This window comes from Archocentrus centrarchus, chromosome 11 (genome assembly GCF_007364275.1).
Source record: "Archocentrus centrarchus isolate MPI-CPG fArcCen1 chromosome 11, fArcCen1, whole genome shotgun sequence".
NCBI classification, from domain to species: domain Eukaryota; kingdom Metazoa; phylum Chordata; class Actinopteri; order Cichliformes; family Cichlidae; genus Archocentrus; species Archocentrus centrarchus.
The window spans coordinates 25,840,132-25,855,285 of NC_044356.1; the positions used below are offsets into that span (position 1 = coordinate 25,840,132).

Below are 15,154 nucleotides of genomic sequence, written 5' to 3' on the forward strand. Positions count from 1 at the left end.
CAAATGCTAGCCCTTTCCCTAATGGGTAACAGCTGCTGTTCTGCCACTGTAACCACTAGCTATCTGTTAAGCACCATCTCAGCTAATTCAAATCTGGGCCCTGGAGTATGTTTTGGGGTGACAAATGATAACTTGCTGAGAGGTTTATTGTACTACAGTCCAACCAAGAAGCAAGCTCCAGTTTTTTTGATAAGAGAAATTTTATTGTTATGTGTTTAAGCCAGCACTTAGCAGCTACTTGTGTCTGTATGATGCACCTATTGTCACGATGAGCAAGAGTGGGGATCCAAATGTAGGAGACAGAAAGTTCAAACAAAAAGCAAGTTTTAACAGCTGATCAAAAGTCCAATATAAACAAAGTTGAAAGGGAAGTGAAAGTCATTTATAAGAGAGGTGAAAACACTCAGAACATTGAGCGAAAACAGGCAGGAATAAAACTACTATAGGAGATAAAATAAAATGACAATGTAAACAAAGCAAGTTAAAAAAAAATCACAAAATACTAAACACAGAGTCAAGAGCCATGCTAGACACGAATAACAGAACAGGTAAGAACATAAAGACGAGCCAGACAGGGAAACCCAGAGGGAACTAAAACTACTACAAAGAATGAAAATCAGGACACGGCCCAAAACACAAGACTGAGAAACTGAAACTCATCAACAGCCATAAAGTAAAAACAGCAAAATAATATCACAAGAAAAAAAGCTCACAATATCCTAGAATAATAAAGAAATCAAAATGGGAATTGAAAAATTAAGGAACCCCCCCCACAAAATCAAGACTACAAACACTAGTACAAGATTAAAACCCAACAGAAAGCTAAATAGAAAAAATCCAAAAACTTGAAATAACTCAAATAACATAGGACCATGGCGTCCAGATAGTCTGTGGATGAACCAGGCTTGCCAGCTTATGTTTAATTTATGCTACCTCATTTGTGTTCATATTTGCATACAGAGAAGCAAAGAGGGGTTTTTAACTACCACAAATGTGCTCCCATGCAGTCTTCCAAAATCCCAAATACATGGTGTTCACCGATGATGCTGTGTGACAGTCGAATGCTGATTGGTTGACAAGTAGGACGGAACAGGGAAGGAGGCAACAGCACAGTTCACCAGAAATGAGAGCAGCTCGAAGAAAAAAATATCAAAGATCAAAAAATACAGTATAATAAGCACAGGCAGTGGCTGCAGGGGACACCTTTCATTGTTTTTAACACCTGGTTTCACTTTAGCTCTTTGTATGTAATAACTTGCTCCTCTCCACAGCTGGCTGATCAACCAACAACAGCACAAGCAAGAGTAGCCCACAGACCGGTTGTACCACATACTTTTACACTGCCCCCCATCTGACAGCGACAGCAGACGCTGTCTGTAGGTAGGATGGTAAACCATAATTTCCCCATAACTTACTGGCACAAAAAAAACAAAAACCAAAAAAAACCAAAAGTGGCTATGTCCATCTTTTATATACAAGCTATGTAAAAATATCTATAGGTACATTTGCAGTGACGTATAATTTATTTGACCTATTACTTAACTTAGCCCGAATCACTGATTTGTCTCTCAGTTTGTAGTTTTCTACTTTTCCCAAAAACATTTTAAGCAGCTCATGAACACTCCTGTGCAGCTGCATTTGCTGAATTATCTCAGAAAGTAAAATGTCTTGTGGCTGAAGTCAACAAAAGCACACAGGTGGCTGCTGGCAGCGATCTGTTTACCACATTTTCGTCAGCGTCTGATTTTTGAAGGCTATGTTACTGTTGCACAAGTGTGACTATACAAACAAATTTGACAGCTGTTGGTGATTTTTTTTTTTTTTTAGAAAGTTTATGTATGCTTTGGAAAAAGTCATGTCATTATGCAGTGAGAAGAAAAATACAGAACCGGGGATGTGAGATCCATCACCCGTAGCTGTTGTGTAACCGTAAGTTTTTGCTTTAATTTAGCACCCTACACACTTGCACAGAGGGTGATTTTTGGCGTGCATGTGCAAGCGCGTGGGCATGCGTGTGGGTGTGTGTGCATGTTAGAGAGAGTGAATAGCTGCCTGAGGGGGTGTGACTCATAAATGCAGCTCACAGCAGAGAGGGTCATTACATTGTTCACACACCACGGGCTCATTTCCTAAAACACAGCAGCAAATTAAGTTGAGAGAGGGACCGGGGGCTCTAAAAATAGAAACCAATAGCAACACTTGCTTATTTTCTTATTCAGCACTGAAGCAATATGAACACACTCTAGCGTGAGCATGCACAATGGGTATAATAGCCTGTGGAGATGTAGTGTTATTAATCATGTGTCTGATTAATGAACTAAAGTTATGTGTATTCAGCTGCTGAATGAGATTTGTTTAGCTATGCACTGGCATTTGTGTGCATCCTCACACAATGGTGCAGAGACTGGTGCTGAGAAACAGAAGCCAAGTTACATATAAATCTCAAATCAACAAGAGACTAGGCTTTTACCGACTGTTATGCCCACGTGTAAAACAAATCACATATAAAACATATCATGAATACTTCAACAAGAAATAATAAATGGATAATAAATCTGAATCCAGTGTTTTTTAAAAAAAAACATTCCATTTTTAAAATGTACATTAATGATAAACTGTTACTGGTGGTACGTAATCTACAAACTTAGCAATTACAAAAATTATTTTAGAAACCATAGTCAGTCCCAAGTGAGTATAATACAAGTTATTAGTTTGCAAATGTATATGTCATTTCCCTGGTTGGAAAGAATGACTAATGTCAGGGCAAAGACGCTAATGTCAAGCAAATGTCACTGCATAATGCCGCTTTAGACATGACGGACTTACCAACTCCTCGTCCCTGACAAAACTAAGAAGTGAAATATTTTAGCAATAAAATATAGGTGGTTTGAATGGAATATGGGCACTCATATAAAGGTACGGATAATAATAATGAGGGTACAGCCGAGGGAGAGGCCTGCAAGACCTTGAGCTAATTGTAAAAATCAGAATGCTAATAGCATGCTAAACTTTGCCACTTAGCAGTGAACACAAAGTATAGCCAAGGCTAAATGGAAATTTTATTATTTCTGTGCATTTGTATAAGAAATAAATTTTGATTAATGATGTTGCTAGATGGAGAGCACACAAGGCTTCAAATCCTGGGTTTGAATCTGCTGCTGGCTGGAGGTTTGCATGTTCTCCCTATGCTTGTATAGGCTCCAGGTACTCCAGCCACAGGTAGGCACATCTGTTCAACTGCTTGCCAATGCAAATATATAATCAGCCAATCATAGTTCTTTTAGGCATGTAAACATGGTCAAGATGACCTGCTGAAGTTCAAACTGAGGATCAGAACGAGGAAGAAAGGTAATTTAAATGACTTTGTATGCATCATGTTTGTTGATGCCAGATGGGCAGAAATTGCTGATCTGCTGGGATTTTCCCACTCAACCATCTGTGGGGTTTACAGAGAACGATCCAAAAAGGAGAAAATATTCAGGGAGCGGCAGTCCTGTGGGCCAAAATGCCTTGCTGATGCCAGAGGAGAATGGACAGACTGCTTTGAGTTGATAGCCAACAGTAACTCAAATGACCACTCATTACAACCAAGGTATTCACAAGAGCATTTCTGAACACACAACAAACCTTGAACCAGATAGGCTAGAGCAGCAGAAGACCACACCGGGTGCCACTCCTGTCAGCTAAGAACAGAAAACTGAGGCTACAATTCACATGGGCTTACCAAACCTAGACAATAAAGGACTGGAAAAAGGTTGCCTGCTCTGATGAGTCTCAATTTCTGCTGCAACATTCAGATGGTAGGGTCAGAATTTGGCATGAAGAACATGATGGCATGGATCCACCCTACCTTATATAAACAATTCAGGTTGTTGGTGGTGTGGGGGATATTTTCTTGGCACACTTTGGACCCCTTAGTACCAACTGAGCCTCATTTAAATGTGCATCATTTACAGTAAATGCCACAGTACTGTGAGCACTGCTGCTGACCATGTCCATCCCTGATGCCATGCGACAAAGCTCAAATCACCTCAAACTGGTTTCTTGAACGGTGAGTTCATTGTACTCAAATGGCCTCCATAATGTTTCCAGCACCTTGTTTTTATTGGCCTTTCACAGCTTTATTTGATAGTTGTAGTAGAGAGAGACAGGAAATTGGGGAGAGATACAGGGGGAGACATGCGGGAAATGGCGACAGGCTGGGACTCGAGCCTGCACCGGCCGCACTGCCACGCGGTATATGTATATGGTCGCCTGCTCAACCTCTGAGCCACCCTGTCGCCCCTCCAGATTGTCTGCAAAAGTACAAAGGATATGAAGTTTAAGCACATTACCAAGCCCCTCTCATCCTTTACCTTACAGCGGCACTGGTAAACAACACTGCTAACACTGGAATCCACTAATACATAACTTCAGCAACAAACCAGTACAACACTGATTCCAACACAAACTCTACCAAACCAAAAGCTGATGTGGCTTCAGATAGTATTGATAGCAACAACATTAGAAAGGAAGCAAGCTAAAGTTAGCCAGCTAGCTGCTATATTGGGTAACTAATGAACTGTCAGGGTAGGCAAAAAAAAACTAAAGTCAAGAAACATTAGCTAGAAAAAAGTGTTTTGTCTAGTGGACCCCCACAGTATACATAAATTCTGCACAAATGGTGCCCCATAGTAGGCTGAGCATGACTGCTGGTTATGCAGATCGTGAAAGAATCAGCAACAACAGGATAGGAACCAGGAAGCCACTTAAAGAACTTAAATTTTGGCTCTTGAACTGTGTACCTGTTGGTGCTTTTCAAACTCCAGCTTGATGGGGGACTTGATGCAGTTGCAGGTGTCCTGATAGGTCTGTTTGAGTGCCAGGTCCATCAGATGCTTGTGATATGCCCCGGCCAGGTTTCCACAGGTGAAGATGATCACATTGGCTAAGATCTGCCACACACGCACATGCACAAACATACATGGAAGGAATAAGCAATTAAGAGCTGACCTGTATTCCAGATATGATCGTATCAGTTACTTTTCCACTGTACCACCTTCCGCTTAAGCCTGCGTTATTACCTTGTAAAGCCAGGCTGAGAGCACACATTTTCGCAGTGCTTTCCACCACTGTGTCAGTCTCAGGCTCTTTACAATGTGGACCTGCATATCAATAAGTTGTCCTTGGTGCCGTATCCAAGATCGTGGGGTTTGCCTTTGAACATTATTTATTGTTAGAGTACTTTTCCACTCTGCATGTGTGAGTGAGTGTGAGAGAAGAAATATTATTGTGAGTACAGTGTTTTTAGTCTGATGGTTGATTGGAGTGTGTGTGTTTTTTGTGTATGTGTTCCAGCAGCAGAAATGCTTCACTTCATGATCCTCTATGCTTTATTGATGTTTATGGATAATCTTTTTCCCTTATTGGTCTGTGGCGAGACTCTCTTTTGTTTTACTGTATCAAGAGTCCATTCAGTTAGAGCCATTTTTTAAGAGCTGTTCCCTGAGTACATTAAAAGGCCCTTCACATTACTCTGGAAGCCCTGCTGAATGTGTTTGATTGTAGAGGATAGGTTCACTGGTTTACAGCCCAAATATTGCACCTCATCATTTTTAATCATGTGTGGAACAGTGTTAGAGAATTGGTTTTGGGAATCTAGCTTTTTACGCTGCAGCAAATATGAAAAGAAATTACATCTGCAGCACAAACACAAAGTTGTGGACAATATTTCATTGGATTCCAGCAGTGCGGTTGCCCTGTGTGTTCAAAGGTTTAAAGTGGAACGATTTTCCATCTTACCTGCCAGACCAGAGGCTCCAGTTCAGTTTCACTGGCTGTCAGACAGACACTGAGAGTGATAGTATGTGAGAAGCAGGTGATTCCGCTGGCGATAATGGCCCCTTTCATGGAGAAGGGAAGCATGGTGTAGACAACAAACACGATGAAGAGGAAGAAGGAGACCTGGAAATGGGAAAACAAGAACAGGTGAAGGTGCAAATTTGTCTAAATTAAACCACATGCATTTGCCGGTCCAAACTCATATGCACAGTCACACACAAACTGAAAGTAATACCAACAGCTTTAACACAAGTTCCCAAATATAGACAACAAATATGCTTGTGACTGAATCCCACCAGAGATTTATGCTGTACGTGTTCCCACTTTGTCTGCTGTTTGCCTAAATACAGAACACAGCTGAGTGGGCTGCCAGTGCTTCTTTGCTAAGAGATCCAATGATAAACTGCTGATCCTGTGATAAATCATTAGAGATGAGTGGGCTGCTCACTTAGTTTTTACAAAAACCCTGTGCTAAATTGTCCAGAAAAAAACGAATACAGCACATCAGAGCATCACCAGTTATTAAATGACTGCTCAAATATTTCTTTGCATGTGGGAATAAGATAATGTAATAATTATACATGGAGTTTCTTGCTTGTTTCCTCATTTTTTGATTTAGATCAGCCCTTCTTACACTGATTAGTTATCTGCCCTGGCTGTGGACTTGTGCGTGCATGTTCCAGGCACACGTATTGACATATTATTCACTGAGACCACGTGCCTTAACCTCTCCGCTTCGTCCCTGTACATTTCCCCTGCTTTTACTCCACCTCTTCCTGTTATGGTGGCAACCAGTATGATGGGGTCATGGTTTCAATTGGGACACCAGATGAACTTTGACCTTCCTACCTGTCTGTTTATTTCCTGTGTCTATCAGGTTCAGAGTCGGACTGCAAACAGAAATTGACTGAGGGTCACAGCTCGGAGTGAACTGTTTCTCCTGAACATAAACTGACAATCTGACCTTAATGTGTGTGTCTCACATTATTATGCATATAAACTTTAGGCTCTTTAACTACATTATGGCTTACATTTCTCAGTTATTCCAGGGTTCATATGGAGGGTGGAAATCTTTGAAAAGGTTTTGAAAAGGGCTTGGATTTTGGATAAAGTGCTTGAAACTGCCAAAAAAAACCAAAAAAAAACTGCTCAGCTTTTTAATAAATAGCTATCTGACTGAAAAGCTTCCTTTTTAGAAAAAATGTTGAAAAAGGGAAAACTCTTTTTGAGCCTCACTAACACAAACAGTCTGTGTGTGGTAATGTGAGCTGTCCGCTCGAATGGAACAATGGGTGGGACATGACTGCATGCCGGGAGGTTGCTCTTTTAAGAAGCATTGGCTCAAAAATATGAAATATAAATCAGGGTTTAATCGAGGACCAAATCCTCAATTATCCTTCTGTAAAGTCTGAAGGATGCGAGCCACATAAAAGGTGAGCCACTGTTGGGAATTTTCTATTAGGCTAATATTACATGTCAAGTTTATTTAAGCTAACTAAGCTAATAGCTAATATTGATACAGCAGTATGGTAATACAAGGCCTGTCAGTCAATTAGAACACATTCACGCATGAAATATGCACTCCATCTGTCAGTGTTCCCTCGGAGTGTGATGGCTTTGATAACTGATCAAATACCTAATACAAATGTCCACTTTTGCTAAGTATCGCTTATGCTAATCAGCCACGTAGAGATGTCAGCAGTTAAAGCGCGTGAAAGCTGCAGCGCTTAAAGATTGTTCAGATGATGAGTGACACTGGAGATGGATCAAAATTTGAGAGTTTAACTACTGCTTAAAAGTCTTTCTGGAGTCCCCAGGCTGCAAGTCTGAAGAACAATATTGACATATATTGACTTTCTTTTTTTTGCTCCAAACAAACTGCTTTCTTAAGTTTTATGTTTTACATTTACAGTGTTACAAATTTACTAAACCAAGAAAACACATATATTTTAGAAATCTGTCAAAAACTTGTTTTAAACTGAAAATCACTGAATTCACTGAACTGAGTTCATGTTTTTATACCCAAATTTGAGCCGGCACAGTGGACTTCTCTGAAAAGTCAGAAATTAATCAAGCAAAACATGCAAAACTAAAATGAATGTTTCTGGTCATGAATGCAAGTAAATAACAAATTTGGTATCTTAATCAAAAAATAATAATACTAATAATGATTCTGGTAATTATCAGTGTTCTGGATTTTAATCTGCTGGTCATCAGAGGAGTTAGCAGCATTGTTGAGGAAGCGAAGCGTCCTTGTCTGGCAGAGTCATTCTTAATGTCTTTTTCTTGTTGGTGGGCTCTTTTATAACAGGGGCTCTCAAAATTTTGATGACCACGTGTCAATTTATGGAGGCTGCAGGAAAAATGCTCACCCCAAACAAAAGAATTCTCAAATATGTAATTACTGAGCAAAAACCAGGCCTGCACCGCTTTTTCTTCATCCCATATTTAGTGGTGAGTCGAACAAAATTCCAAAAATTCAGATTTGAATTTCGGTGACCATTAAGTTACATATGGGTGATGTACCATGGCATTCACAGGGGCATTATGAGCTTAACATAATATATACAACAATCTAAAGAACTGTAGTTTATAATGATTGTTTTTTACAGACATATAGATGTTAATAATCACTGTATGTGTGACAATGTAAATGCAACGTTTTGTTCAGATTGGCCCAACTGTTAAGGAGGGGAGAGGGTACATAGAAACATATACACATACCATAATTGTTATAGTAAGGTAAGATCTTTATGTGCTACTTTTAGTTAATGTTTCAAAAGATGGTGGTTTATGTTAGCAATTGTAATTTTTATTCTGGCTTATACTTTTGTTCTTCGTACTATCCATCCATCCTCTTATCCTGTTCAGGGTTGCGGGGGGCTGTCATTGTTTTTAGCACGGGAGCATCTGTTTTAAGTGTGGATGCATATATACCCACGGGGAATGTACCGCAGCTGTTTTGGGCTAGAAAATCCATTTTGTAAATACCTTTAAAGTGTCTGAATTCAACTTTGGCAAAGGTGTAGGAACCCCGTGCTGTGTACCTCTTGAAAAAGAACCAGCTACTCACATCAATACTGTGGACACTATTTGCAGTGCTGGGTTACACAGATTTCTTCTCTCGCTAACATGTAGGGTTTTATAAAGCCAAATCACAGCTAGAACATTGGATGTAAGTAATTGTTTGGTTGACCTGAATGCAGAGAGCAAACACAGAGAGAGAGGTGTTTTTGTGTAGGCTTAGACCTTCTGTTGCTAAGGGAACCAACAAAGGGAAGGATGCTGACGTCGGAGCAGATGTAGTGTTTTGAAGGTCGTGTATATTTTTGCCATAACCTTCAACTCCTAACCCTGAACTCCCACCTCAGGGAAACAAACAAACAACAACAACAAAAAAAAAACAACAAGCCTAAAGGGGTAGGTGGTCAGGTGGCGTGTGTGACGCTGGGTGTGTTTGGGTGGCTGTGTGGAATTGAGAATGGCAGTCCAATTTCAGGTGCGTCACCTGCTTCTGCGCGCCACACAGAAGCAGGCAGACACACTCCATCTCCACAGCTCTCCATCCTGAATCCTAAACAATCCGAGAAGGGGCTCAGAGCCATCATCTCACTGCAGCTCCTTCTATTACTTTTTCTTTCTCTCGCCTGTTCTGAGCGCACAACTCTCCTGTGTGTGTGTGTGTGTGTGTGAAGCAGCCCATGCTTACCTGCCTCTGAATGCACATGATGCACCAATACATGAATGCTGCCATCAAAAACGGGCTCGCTCTCCGCTCACTTGTGAGCTTAAGGACCCTGTTTTTTTTTCAGTTTTTTTGTTTTTCTTTTGGCAGGTATGTACGAACACAGGCACTCGCACACAGGGAAAAGTGACTATATCTTGATTATTTGGCACCAGGTGTGACAGCTATGTTCCATCTGGCTTTTGGAAAGAGCCGTGGCCTTCAGAGAAATTAAATAAAGAGCAGACTAACGGGCTACTGCAGCTAGATAGTGGCACACGTGGCTAAAGATATCTCTGTGTGTTTACAGAAAGAGCAGGTGAGCGAGCTCAGAACAGGGTGGTTGAGAGTGGTGGAGGGTGGGAATGGAGTTGGGGGGGGGTCAAAAGTGAATGGCTGAAGAGAGAAGCAGCTCATCCCAGCCTCAGTCTTTGTGGCCTTTCTTTCTCTTTTTGTCAGAGCCTCACTGTTATTAGCTCTGTGTGCTCCATCAGACATGCTGTTCTCTCAGTAATCACAATCAATCCGACCCACTGAGAGCGGGCTGCAGCTCCAACTGCTCTCCTTTCAGCAGATTTCTGCTCCCCTGCATCTCTCTTTCTTTCCCTACCCTGTTTATTTCTATTGTCTCTCCTTTCACTCATCCTTCCCTTCTTTCCTTTTGTCATTTCATCTTTTTCCTTCTTTCATTCCATCATCCCGCCTTTCGTTCGTTTTTGTTCTCTTTTTTGTTTCGTTCCTTCTTGTTCTTTTTCCTCACACATCTCTTTCCTTCGTTATTCTTTCTTCTTTAGTCCTGTTTTCAATTCTGTCTTTCCTTCTTTTCCTATTTCTTTATTTCCTTACATATTGTCTTCGCTCTTTATTGTTCATTCCTTTCTTTGCTTCTTCCTTCTTTTGTCCCCTTTTCCTTCTTTCCTTCCTCCCTTTTTTTTCATTTCCTCATGCATTTCTTTTCTTCTATTTTCTTTTCTCCTTCCTTTTCCTTATTTTTATCTTTCCTTCCTACTTTCCTTCTTTCTTACATATTCCGTTGCCTTTCCATTTCCTTTCCGTTGCCTTCTCTCTTTAACTTTTCATTTTTTCCTTTCTGCCCTTTTTTTCTTTTTCTTTTTTCTTTTCCACTTTCTTCTTTCCTCCCTTGTTTCTTTCTTATTTACTTCTCTTGTTTTCTTCCCCCCTTTCATTCTTTCTTTTTTGTTTTTTGTGTCTTATAGATAGATAGATAGATAGATAGATAGATAGATAGATAGATAGATAGATAGATAGATAGATAGATAGATAGATAGATAGATAGATAGATAGATAGATAGATAGATAGATAGATAGATAGATAGATAGATGGATAGATGCGTAAGAGGAAGAGTCATGGGAGAAGAATAGCATAATTAATAATGCAGAATGATTATGCTCTCACAGGTGGCTGATGATAAAAATATCCCCAATCCAGCCGAAGGAGTGAAGTAAAAGGAGAACGCGGGGTGGGGGTGGGGTTATCAGGAGAAAAGGAGGCAGGTGGAAACTGAGGAGAGAAAAATGGGATTTGATGAATAGATGGAGACAGGCTGCTAGCATGAGAAAATAGGAACCTTGAAATAGAGAAAGAAGGAGCCTGGCACTGAAAACAAATGTGTCTGTGTGCTGATCTGCTCACCTCCAGCTCTCATCAGGCCTCATTAACACATCAAATTAATTCTGCTCTCTCACACACACACACACACACACACACACACACACACACACACACACACACACACACACACACACACACACACACACACTGTGGCACGCACACACAGCCATGTATGCATTCGAAACTGATGGACAGATGTGTGAAAAGAACTCTTCGTCGCATACTGAACACACACATGCATGAAATCCCAAGAGCACTCTTGAATGCACGTTCACGTCTCGAAAGACTTTAATTATCAGGCTCAATTATTCATTAAGCCATTTTCACGCATGTACTGAACTTTTCTACATGTAACAGGGGGCGATGCATGCAAATGTCTGACACAGTCGGCTCGACATTAAACGGCGTTTAACCTGCCAGCTCCCTACTACAAAGTCTGTGTGATGTCCCGTGGCACTGATTTGCATCAATATGAAAACAGTGCAGATGAACGTCTGCTGTATTCACAGCCAGCGAGCGGTCATCCTGCGTCCTGTCTCCTGCACGCTATCCTCAGGCAGAAGCCTCATTTAAAGTATTTGGAGTAGAGAGAAAGTGTGACTAAACAGCTTTAGTCACATATTTATTAATTGTATGCTTTCACAGACTTGTCAATCACAAGTGCACTCTGCCTTATTTTCTTTTTGTCTCCAATAGGGACCATAATTTAAACAGCAAAACATCATGTCGTATTTATTAAGATCTGAAACTAGCAATTTAGACCAGAAACTCACCAGGAAAGTGTTTACTGAGAGTGCGGATTGTGGGAGGCAGAGGGTTTTTTTTTTTAATAGACTTTGACACAGCTGGACTTGTGAATCTCCAAGGAGTCACCCCCTGCTGGCTATTCAAATAATGCAGGTTTAAGGTTTAAGGCAGACATTGGCTTCACTTTTTTAGAGCCATAAGCTTTGTCCACCTTTTATATGCCGTATGTTTTAAGAGGTTTTAATCTGGAGTGTGTGAATCCTTCAGCTTCATGCCAGTATGATGTATCCCTGGAGTACAGTTTCAAGTTAATACTGCTCTAGCTTATGCAGTTTCTTTGCAGGGTACAAAATCTTGGTTGGGTTATCTTTCCTTGCATGATTACTTGTTATACTGTTTGTTCGATCATGTGGCTCACATAATTTCTCTTACTGTCAACCTGTGTTGGGTGTAATGCATTACAAAGTAACGCTTTCCTGTAATCTCATTACATTTTTAGAAATGCGGTAATGCAATTCATTATTGTACTAAATTCAGTAATCACGTTACAGTTACAATTATGTCATTACTTGCATTACAAAGGTTCTTCAATTATCTGCATGATTAGCAGATAGAAAGAAAAAAAACCCATCAAACACGCAAAAAACTCACTTCTTAAGCTCTAGGCCACCATTGCCTCATGTCACACAGTGTGAAAGCAAAAAGTGTCCCTAATGAAATGATGTCAACCATGTTAAATTGGACTGTCCTGGAGTAGCCGTACACGATTCACACTGAAAAAAAAAAATCCTTACCTAGCACATACTCGACTTGGTGCAGCACCTCGCTTCAGTTCAGTTCACTCCTTTAAGTCAGCTTCCATCTGATTGGTTGCCCCTTGCACACAGAAGGTCTGAACCGGGGTTCTGTGCTTACAGAGCTGTTTGCCTGTTTCATTAGGAGCATCTACCATTGTAATGTGTGAAATATTGAGGTTTTGCAGACATGTGACCACTAACCACTTGATATTAAGGTGTCCACCATTTTGGACTTGTGACAATCATGGTGACAATGTGGGATCATAAGGCCCCAGTCACACAGGCCTAGAGACTGGTCTGCAACAACTTGTATTGCAGTTTTTCAAGTTGTACTACATGAACAGCTACAATCTACAAGCAACCAAAGCAATAACTAGGAGGTTTTTGGTGCAGCACCTTCTTCAATTAATTTCACCCAGCGACTGCCAGCAACCTCCAGGAACTGCTGTCAACCAGTCAGGGAATATACATTTTTCCCTAGCGGTTGTTTTATGTCCAATATGGCAACTCTCAAGCAATGTGCACATTGTCACATGAGAAACTTCAATATGGCATGAAATAAAGATAAGCATAATAGGGTCCTCTTAACGATACTTACAAGATTTTTACATCCAAATTAGTCAGCTGTGAACATTTTGAAAGTCACCCGATTAAATAATGTGCCAACCACTAGACACAACACGTTCTCATGTTCTTTAACACACGGGCACACTTGTTGACCCATCCAAACACACACAGAAAATTTTAAAAAATGATCTACCTGGTCCCAGGGGCTGAGTCTCCCTCCAGAGAACATGAACAGATAACCCATGGTGACCAGACAGGCCCATATTAGCAGAGAGAATAGGCGAAGCATCCGCTTGAAGACCGATTCGATGCAGACGAGGATGAAGATGGACAGGAAGAGGAAGAGGGCAGTGGGCACTGTGATCAAGAACGTCAAGTGGTCCTCTGTATTCTGGAGAGAGACAGATGTTTTTAGGTGAGGTGAGAACGCATTCACACTTTGATAACCCAACCCCAAGTTACTCAAGTGGACAGCTCCACAGCCATCTCCCATGGTGTTAGATTGTTACCACTTCTGACTGGATCTCACTTGCCTGCTCTGCAGATAAAATACACTGATTTCCATGTACAAATGTATTTAATAGGCCAGAATCACGTTCTCTAACTAATAGAGCTACTGTCTTACCACCACTTGGCGTGTAACCAGTTACCACCACAGAAGCCGCCCTGATCAATTCTGATCACCCACTTTATAACATATTTATGAAACAAAAAAACATCAGTATTGGAAGACTCCCCTCTCGAAATCATTCAAACCCACAGCCATCAGGCTTTTCAATTCTCATACAAATCGCAGATGAGCTATGTCAGACATATGAATTTCCCTCTGGGATCAATAAAGTTATTTTTATTCTTATTAATGTGTAAGTACAATTAGGAATGGATATTGATAAAAAAAATATTGATACCAATTTTCAGCATCAATGCAGCTGATTTATTACCTACAGTAGATCTGAATACAATGCAAAACAGAAACAGGGTAGAAAAGAGGCATGCAGGTGACTCAGGTGTGCAAAAGCTCCACTGCCATGTGTTTGTTATCACTGCTTTGAAATTCAAAGCTGTCAGAAGAACTTGCCATCACTGGCTGTCTCTCCATCCAAATTATTTGAGACTTAGTCTCTCAAGGACTTTTTTGAGGGAGCTCAAAGGCTCCACTGCTTGCCTGCATTTCCACTGTGGTAAAGACCTACAAACATCAGGCAGAATCCACTGACAAAATAGCTGTTCTTGCACACGGGACTTTATAAACCATAACAACCATGTCACATCTTGAATTTTTCCTTCTCCCTTTTCTGTTCTCTCTGTGTCAGAGCTGCAGGTCTGTTTGTCTGGCACATACGAACACAGTCAAAGCAGCCACAGCTTCTCTTCAAGCAATGTGGCACCTTCCCAAAGGGCTTTGTGGAGGTGTGGGTATTTATCAGTGATTCAGAACATGCATGATGTAAAACAACCACACCTCTCTTCTCAATCTAGTTTCAACAAATCTTTCCCAACAGCTTTATTCTCTTGTTGCTGCTACTACTACTACTGCTCTGCACATCATCCAAATTGTTGAAAATGAGTACCAGTGCCCTTCTTCTCCATTCCTCAGGCGTCCTCTCACTCTCCAAGATTGTGTTAAACAGTCTGGTTAAAAAGTCCACTGCTCTCTCTCCTAGACATATCTATGAAAGCTTGTTTCTGCCATTAAAAAAAAAATTTAAAATGCCATCTGTAACTCTAAATTTTGAATTAAGTTTCTCAAAATTTCAAGTTAATAACTTGAAATTTAGAGTTAGTGCTGCCAATCAGGAAGCTCCACAAAAGAGGCCATTTCCATGTTAACCGGAAGCAGATATCGCCAACGCATGCACACTCAAA

General features: G+C 40.7%; 1 protein-coding gene across 1 annotated transcript in view; it reads right to left on the bottom strand.

Annotated features, from left to right (window-relative positions):
* The window catches only part of adcy2b (adenylate cyclase 2b (brain)), a 65,511-nt gene that overhangs the window by 35,465 nt on the left and 14,892 nt on the right, over positions 1 to 15,154 (bottom strand). The window contains exons 2-4 of the mRNA XM_030740871.1: positions 13,482 to 13,679; positions 5,782 to 5,943; positions 4,785 to 4,934 (exon numbers count right to left, since the gene is read on the bottom strand). Of these exons, the coding sequence (XP_030596731.1) occupies positions 4,785 to 4,934; positions 5,782 to 5,943; positions 13,482 to 13,679 (510 nt within the window). The remainder of the gene's footprint in view (positions 1 to 4,784; positions 4,935 to 5,781; positions 5,944 to 13,481; positions 13,680 to 15,154) is intronic.